At 36.4% G+C, this 9,060-nt stretch overlaps 2 protein-coding genes across 2 annotated transcripts; both read left to right on the top strand.

Annotated features, from left to right (window-relative positions):
* Positions 1 to 374: 374 nt before the first annotated feature.
* On the top strand, positions 375 to 3,125 carry LOC136267756 (acid-sensing ion channel 2-like). The gene is made up of 2 exons (XM_066062923.1): positions 375 to 869; positions 1,009 to 3,125. Exons 1-2 carry the CDS (start codon positions 864 to 866, stop codon positions 2,881 to 2,883), a joined length of 1,881 nt encoding a protein of 626 aa, XP_065918995.1. The 5' UTR covers positions 375 to 863; the 3' UTR covers positions 2,884 to 3,125.
* Positions 3,126 to 7,214: 4,089 nt separating this feature from the next.
* On the top strand, positions 7,215 to 8,135 carry LOC136267502 (uncharacterized). Its single transcript, XM_066062670.1, has 3 exons — positions 7,215 to 7,584; positions 7,662 to 7,814; positions 7,885 to 8,135. The coding sequence occupies exons 1-3, from the start codon at positions 7,215 to 7,217 to the stop codon at positions 8,133 to 8,135; spliced, it is 774 nt and encodes a 257-aa protein (XP_065918742.1).
* The last annotated feature ends 925 nt before the right edge of the window (positions 8,136 to 9,060 follow it).

The raw sequence follows: 9,060 nt of genomic DNA, 5'->3' as shown, positions 1-9,060 counted from the left end.
GAGCTCCTATGATGGTGACACTTGGTATGGGGTGTGCTATATATTTCTGAGATTGACAATCAATACTCTACCTATTGAGCATATACACAACTATAGTGTGTTAGTGTGCTGTTTCTCAAATATCACCTTAAAACCATTGCTTTAAGAAGTTCATCCCAGCTAGAGCAGCTAATTCATACTCATGTAGACTTTTGAACACTTGCGTATTGTGTAAACCTCATGATAAGATATGTTATGGTTACTTTACTGTGTATGTACTGTTCAAAGTATGTTGTGGTAAATAACATGACCTTTAAGTGGTTTTGTGGCCAGCTATATATAGGCTACTTTCATAATGTGTGGTGTGGTGATTTTATTTGAATTGTACACCTGTGTAAATGTCTCAACTACAACACTGATTGAAGTGATGTACAAGATTCAGCATCCCCATCTGTGGATAGTGTATACTCTCATTATGTATGTAGTTACATATTATTTCTACTGCATGCATGGTTGCAGGCAGCTGTCATTGTAGATGAGCCATCAAGTGTTGCAAACACACACACACATGTACACACACACATGTACACACACACACACATGTACACACACACACACATGTACACACACACACACACACGAGGCTGGGATCCAGAATGACTTCTCGTATTTAATATTGTAAGCTCTGCAGGGGAGTATTTGATAGGTACCGGATTTAATTATTATTACAATCATGTGTGAAATCTGATTGTCATATTTGTGTGTATGTGGCCACACAAAATCATGTGTAAGATGCGTAGGATGACACATCCGTAGGAGTAGCTGCTCAACAATATTGCTTTGTCTTAAGCAGTAATTTCACGTTTCCAGCCGAACTGAAAAACATGGACGTAAGTTCTGTATTAGCAATACGCTAAATGCTCACCTGGTAATCATGAATATAGTATACGCATAATCCGTATTATGGCTTACAGTAACTAGACTAAGCGCGTGTAGCTATTGTATGTACTGCACTGTGTGTCCATGTAGGATGGATCTGCTGGAAAATACTCCAAGTTATTAGAACAGAGTTCTGGGGAACGTTATGAAGTTTCGTCTTACACATTGTCTACTGCTAGTGCAGGGGGGCTTGGCTCACAGCTGCAAGTGTCGAACGAATTACCGGAACCGATTGCAAACGGTGCCCCAGCCAATCTGTTTGTTAAACGGAAGACAAGCATCTCGTTGAAACAAGATGAAGATGACAGGACACAGACTCGAAGATATTCAGCCACACAGGCTCGAAGATTATCAGCTTGGTCGAGTGAACCGGTGGTAACCTTACAAGTGCCCGTAGCCAATGGTTTTGCAAATGAACCCTTACAAGGTCGACTGCAGGAACAATATGATAATTTCGAGGATGGTGTGGTACTCAGCAGAATCATTGCTGCTCAGATGGGACAACCAGAACTGTCATCATCTGATAGGAATATCATGAGAAGTAAGACTTTCAAAGTATGGCAAGCACTACAGTACTTTTGTCACAGTACAACTTTTCATGGAGTACCTCACATTGCGGCCAGCCGATCATTGGTCAGGATAGCATACTGGTCAATCTTACTGATTGTAGCTTTGTGTCTAATGATCTATGCTATAGTTGAAATCAGCCGTGCTTACTTTGCATTCAATACATACATTTCAGAAGTGCAGAGTCTTGTGGGGAGATTAAAATTTCCAGCAGTTACTATATGCAATTTAAATCAATATTCAAAGAGTGCAGTTCAGGAGACATTAAATTACACTGAAGAACAATTGTTTAATACTGTGTTATTTGCAGATCTTTTTTCTACCAGACAGGAGTTGACAAGGTATAGGAGTGCTGACTTCAGCCAATTAGCTGCAGAACTTGAAGAAGACACAGCAGCATTTGTTTCAGCTGGGTTAACAGCATTTTCACACAAACTAGAAAATATGCTGTGGTCATGTTATTACAATGATCGGCCCTGTTCTGTTGATAGCTTTACAACATTTGACAACATTAATGGAAGATGTTTTACATTTAATGGTGACACCAGTAATTTACTGTACACAAGAACCCCTGGCTCTATGTTTGGTTTAGAACTTGTTCTGAATGCTGAACAGTATGAATACTATCTTGCTAAATCTGATTCAGTAGGGTTCAAAGTGTACATTCATAGACAAGGTGATATTCCATATCTTGGTGAACATGCAGGCTTTACTGTATCTCCAGGAGTACACACTGATGTGGTTTTGACTGCTGAAGCATTTTCATACCTTGAACCACCTCAAGGCTCATGTAGAAAGAATCTAAAACTAGACTATTATGAAATTTATACAAGACAAGCCTGTTTGGATGAGTGCATGACAAAGTTTATTGTCAGGTCATGTGGATGTAGACAGCAATACATGCCAGGAGATGTACTAGTTTGTGGTCCAAATAAGACCGCCTTTTGTTTCCCCAATGCCTCAAAGAATTTTTCATACACCCAGTGTGATTGTCCAATACCTTGTGAAATTCCCGAGTCCTATAAACATGAACTATCTTACTCTGTATATCCTTCTCAACACTATCCAGCACTTCTAGAAAGAACAGGTGCACTCAATAATCAAACATCATTACCAGACTTTGTTCTTACTTATGATAGCGAACACAATGTTACACGTTTCAATGAAAATGGAACACTAGAGTTCTTTAGAGAAAACTTCCTCAAGATCACTATTTATTACAATGAACTAACACTGTCAAAATATACAGAGACCCTGGAGTATCAAGCGTCCCAGTATATTGCTGATTTTGGTGGTCATTTGGGACTGTTTACAGGTGCTGGCTTCTTAACTTTATTTGAGTTTATGGAAGTTTGCCTTGGGGTTTTGTATCCTGCTGATACTGATAATCGTCGCTAGCTTTGCATAAATTATGATTCTTTGTAATGTCATTATATTCACTTGTTAATCATGCAGTCTCACCCAATTACATTATAATTAAACATCACCATACATTGAGTAGGATATCGTTGTTATCAAATCAACCCGAGGCTGAAGTGTGATTATAGATGTCTTACAAGTGCAGGTGTGGAGTAACTAACTCTTCTATCCCACACTTTAAGGGGTTTGACTTCCATTTCCAGGATTTATTAACTACTAAATACTCCTAGTTTTTTTACATTTGACAATGGGATAGAAAATTTGTTATGCTACAAACATGCATAACAGCAGCAAGTAACAACGGACATAATGAATTATGTTCTGTTATTATAAGCTTAACAACAAGTAATAAGAGAACCATGTTAGAAGTCTGTGCATGGTACGTGTTATAATTATATACATTCACACATTTCAAATGTTGGTTTTCACTGCATCAAGCCTTGAATAGCTGAACCTGCCTTATTCAGTCACAGACTATCAAAATGACAACTCATTTTTCCCAAAATCAAACTGTTTCAATCCCATTTGTGTTACTACCTATATTATATGGGAAGGGAAAGCACATTGTAAAATATTGTTACCTGTTTACACTTAGCTCTGCATGATCTTTGATAGTTCTGTGGTGAATGCATCTATATTTATATTACATATTTCAAAGCCTCCAGCCATTTTCTGAAGTTGCTTTAACAAAGCGGACTATACTATATATATACTCTATAATAAAAGTTATTACAAAATTCTTTTCAGTTGTAGAACTATTGAGTTTCCTATCATCCAGTAAAAGATTAGAAGTACCAGAGGTTAGAGTTTCTAGCCAACTTTCCGCAAATCCTCTAAAGAAGCCAATCTAGAACCAAGGAATTAATTGCTAAGAAATTTATGTACCTCTTCTCCTAACTTGCATCCTTGTTGCTAGGCAGCAGCAAATCCTTCAGCTAATCCTTTCTGCCTACCGTCATCCAAACCAGCTTCATAACCCTCCTTGCAGAATCTGCAGTGGGATATTATGTTACATGCATTCTCCTTTCTTTGTATTATACACACACTAGCCATTTTCAGCAAGAGTTTGCCAACAGCCCAACATTGTGCATGTATGAGATATCCCCAATTCAATTGGTACAGTATTTCAATAAAAATTGTAAATTCAGTAAAAATACTCATCTATACCTATATATATATATACATATATGTGCATGCAGGATACATGCATGTAGAAGGGTCCTTTTTAGAGATCATTCTTCTAAGAAGGTGTCAATGCTCATAAAATATGTAGTTGCTGCTGTGAACTTTGCTACAAATCTGCAACAGGTCTAATTCCTTGGTCTCTCTGTCCATTGCGCAGAACTTCATGCATATACCCCCACTTATTTAATGGGATTTCAAATTTAATGGTTTTGTTAAAAGGTTTTGAAATCATCCCTCAAGCAATAGATATTTAGCTACCTAATGAGAAAGTAATTTTTCAATTGTATGTAAAGGTCACAAAAGAGAATTAGATAACTGTTTGGTTAGAGACCTGCTAGCAAATCTGATCTTAGTGGAGAGTTGCATGATTATTGAAAAACAACTTCATCTAATACTTCAAGTACACAGAGTTGGGGTCGTAATACTCTAAAAATGTAACTCATTACATATTACTCTTAAATTCCATGAAACACACTACAGTTACATAGTACTCACAGGAAAAAGTAACAAGTTACATATTATTTGTTACTTTGAGGGCTAGCTGTAACTAGTAATATAATTACATATTAGATTTGTTCATTACGTTATAAAGTAAGTCCAACCTTCTAATACAAGCTACCAGCCTACAACTATAAGTGACACGATGGTGTAATAATATGTGCAATTCAGCCATGTTTTACACTTTAGTCTGCTCCTATCAAGGGTCCGAAACTCCCTTACAATCTTCCTCAGCTTCACTAACTCTAAAAATGCCATCTAATTGTAAATCACCGTATACTACAATATTCGTAAATCTTTATGTAATTCCATAAATGTTACATACTATATATATGTAGCACCTCTGACTAATGAAGCACCGATGCCACTTTTTCACCACCATGCAGTCTGATACTGATGCATATTAGATGAAAAAAGGCTGATATCAATTCAATACTGATACTTTGTACACAGGCACTATTCACAATGAATAGCCAGCCATTCCAATCATGAGCAACAAGCCAACTTACAAAACACATTTGCTAATTATAGTTCACTAATTTTGTGGCCATCAATCATGAGAGAAACTTATGGCTTTGATGAATCTTATTTCATGACTTACTGCCCTTTCCACTGATGCTACACAAAATATAAAATAACTCAAATAAGGCCAACACCAATCCTAGTGTGAGTAGTGTTGGCAATGCATTACTATACCTCCCACCTTCCTTTCAGTGCAAAGGGGATGGTGTATATATACCAGGTTTTGTCATAAGGCTTTACAAAGCCACATTATTGATATTTTGCAAGCTATCTTTTCAGTCACTTTGTTCATCATGCTTGCAGGAATGCTATTTGATACACCATATAGCTACTGGAACTTGAAAAAAGTAGCATGTGGCACTTATTGATTGGGGATTATAAATGCCTAGCCACAAGATTAATGAGTGTCACACATTTGTGGGATACAATTCATCAATTTCGCAGACATCTGATCTTATACACAAAATTAACTATTATACAGCTCTTGTACAAGTTGTGCGGAGATTGATAATATCACTCTACACCACGAAAATTTGTTCCAGGAAAATCATTTTACCACATCAGTTTTGGCAATCCAAAAAAATTTCTTGCCCTATAGTAAATCTGGCCATGTGAGACTATTTAAATCAAGGAAGCTGCTGTATAATAAAGGTATACGGTAACAATTGGCATAGACTCTAAATATTTATGGTCGCTCAAACACATTTTAAATATTTCATTATTTAAATACTGCACGTAGAACAAGGGAGGTCACTTTCACCTGCAGATATATGGGAGTTTCAGACCCTTGGCTCCTACCATAGGGGTGTCAATCATTAAAAATAATTGGCATTAGCATCATTGCAGTACTTCTTTTTGTAACTGCTAACCCCAAAACCAGTCTATGGCTGGCTTTGAGGCTTTCTTTTAACTTGTTTTTTACTACAAGAATCATCAAAGATACTGTGAATCTGTATAATATTATATACAAGTAGACAAAAAATATTATATACAAGTAGACAAAAAATTTGGAATTTTCAACTGGAGTAGGGACCATAGCACATTGATAAAAAGCACAGAAACAAGCTGGAGTAGTGCATGATATTAAATCACATGACAATAAGAAGTGTTATATGCTCAAGATTCCATAGTGGAAATGAACAGTAGGGATATAACACTTCTTATTGTTTTACTGTGATTTAATATCGTGCACTATTCCAGCTAGTTACAGTACTTTTTATCAATATGCTATGGTCCCTAAATTCCAAATTTTTTGTATACTTGTAAAACAAAATTAAACAATGACTGGTGAACCCATGCATGCATTTATAATGGTGCCTCTTCCCCAGCTATGAATTATCATCTAAAAGTGTTCATTACGCTTCACTGACAGCTGCGTTCAACCTATTACACTGCATTATGAATCAAGAACTGTTCGAAAATCACCTCTGCAATCAAAGTAGCCACTAGCCACTCGTTTGTGCAGTAAATGTGTATGTGTGGATTGTATGTTTGTTTACAGGGTTCCATTGTATTCCAGGTTCCACTGTATTCCCTGTTTAAACATTCAGTACCTGCCTTATCTCTAATTTGATGTACTATGCATACATATGATCATGAGGATTCTTCACCTACAAAGTTGCAACAGATGTTTATCCATAAACTATATAGGAACAGCTTGTTGTACAAATAGTGCTTAATGATCAATTACTTACTAGCTAGATTATACATTCCTAGGCAGGGAATACATGAGTAATCTGTGTATCACACTGTATGGCACAGCTCATGCAGTGCAAGTTTGGTTGTTGTGAAGTTGTAATTAGATATTCTTGTAATTTACGTACACTACACACACATGCATACATACGGAGGGTGCAAAAAAAGACATAGAACTGAGGCAAGTATATGGCTTGAGAAAGTATAAAGATACTTTCTGATTTCTTGTGTTATAGGAAAATGGAGACAGAAAGTGAATCCCCAATCAAACTCTAATAAAGTTATAGACAGAGGGATCTTGCTCCACACTGTACATACTATCCGTGTATGAAGGGGGCACGCTATGCTTGACAGCATCTAATGGTAACCAAACATGGAGTAGTATGTTTCCTTATGTATCACTACAATCAATGGCAAAAGATGTAAAACTATCTTTTAGTAGTTTTATAGATCAGTCCCTCAGTGCCCTTTCTCAGAGTGTGCATGAAACGTTGACTTATAGCACTAATGTCAATTCATCGAGTGATCTGGTGTTTGTATGGAAGAAACTTATTATAGAAGAGAACGTGAAATTTCAAATTGGTTTGGTGACACTTCAGCAATCATCACCAACCATATCTTCAATGCTAGAGTTTGCTGTTGAAAATATTTTAGGTCTGAAAGAGGAAATCAATGGATTGACAAAGAAAGTAGAAATCCTTAAGAAGGAAAAATTCAGGGCACTTGAAAAACTTGAACAGTGTGCCATTTTAAAGGAAGATTTAGAATCAGATTTGTACAGTAATTCAAATTAGTTTTAAATGATAAGAAAGCAAAAATTAGAGTGCTTAGTGACCAAACCAAGACACTTGTTGAAGAGAATCAACATCTCAAAGCCAGACAGGTGACAATGGTTGCAAGCGCTAAAGAAAACAATACGCGTAATAATGATAGTGATGCCACCACTGATGATGAAAAGGCACCTGCTGATAATAAAGATCGAATTCCTTCTCCTGTGTCAAAGATCACAGGTACGTACAGTATAGTAAAATAAATGTCAAATTTTGCTGGTTTATTGTATGTTGTGTGCAATTGTTGAAGATGAATCAGTGGATGCTACTTTGTCAAGTCTTCTTGGTGGAAGCTCTAAGGAGGTCAGTTCACCACCAGTGAAGAGACGACGAAAGAGGGAAGTTAAGAAACCACCAGCAAAGCCACTGGTAATTTCCAGACCAGTTGAAAAGGTGGTGGTGAAGAAAGCTCCCACTGGGGTCACTCGACCAACTAGATCCACTTCTAATGCTTCTTCGAATTCTTCTCTTGAAGCAGATGATCTTTTAGACAAGATGTAAAACATTTTTTATTAGAAATTTATGGTATGCTTTCTCCCTGAATATGGTAACATATATATGCAAATTTGTTTGTAGAAATATAAAGTATTTGTGAAAGTAAGTGTTTTAAGTAGGGTATTTAGTTTGCTACACTACAATACATTTGCCATAATCAGTCACAGTTTATATGCACGTGTATGCATGCATTTGTGTCTCTGTGTATGTATTCACATAGTGAACATGCAGGTACATGTATTTGCATTCACATGTTTAGAGTCATTGACTCTTAAACACTGCAAGACACACACATGTAGTGCTTATGGGATCCGGTAGAGTACATTGAATAATTTTTGTGCATCTAATACTCACAGGTAGTACCTACACTCTGTAAGTGGAATATGATAAATGTTTTGTCTACATTGTATTTAGTGAACGTATGTTTTTATATGCAAAGATGAGAACTGTATGTTTACCACAATTTTGTGGGCTGGTCCAAAAAGCCTGAGTGAAGTACGTGATACTTCTCTTTTACTCATATTCAATTAGTCTCTACACTACTTAATAATTTGATGTTCAGATGTAGCTGACTGAAACGCATTATTGCCAATACTGTAAACGACAAGGATTAAGGAAATTTGCCTATTTGCAAATTAGCTATACAGTATATATTAATCAGTATTGACTGTATGGTGAATTGCCAAACTTCCGCCAACCTGTTTTGCATGCTGATTCGCCAAACTTAAGTCACACCAAACTTTTGTCATTTACAGTATATCAGTTATCACAATGTCAGTAAGTTTATGTATTGGTACACCTCTACTAATTCACAATAGTATACCAAATTTATAATAATGTGAATTTCAAGTGTATTGGCGAATACAGTAGACCTGTATTAGACATTCCAGTATCCAAGATTTTTAATACTGAAAAAATTTCTTAATTCCCT

Source organism: Dysidea avara, chromosome 9 (assembly GCF_963678975.1).
Source record: "Dysidea avara chromosome 9, odDysAvar1.4, whole genome shotgun sequence".
In the NCBI taxonomy this organism is placed as follows: Eukaryota; Metazoa; Porifera; class Demospongiae; order Dictyoceratida; family Dysideidae; genus Dysidea; species Dysidea avara.
This window is presented reverse-complemented; position numbering and strand designations above follow the sequence as displayed.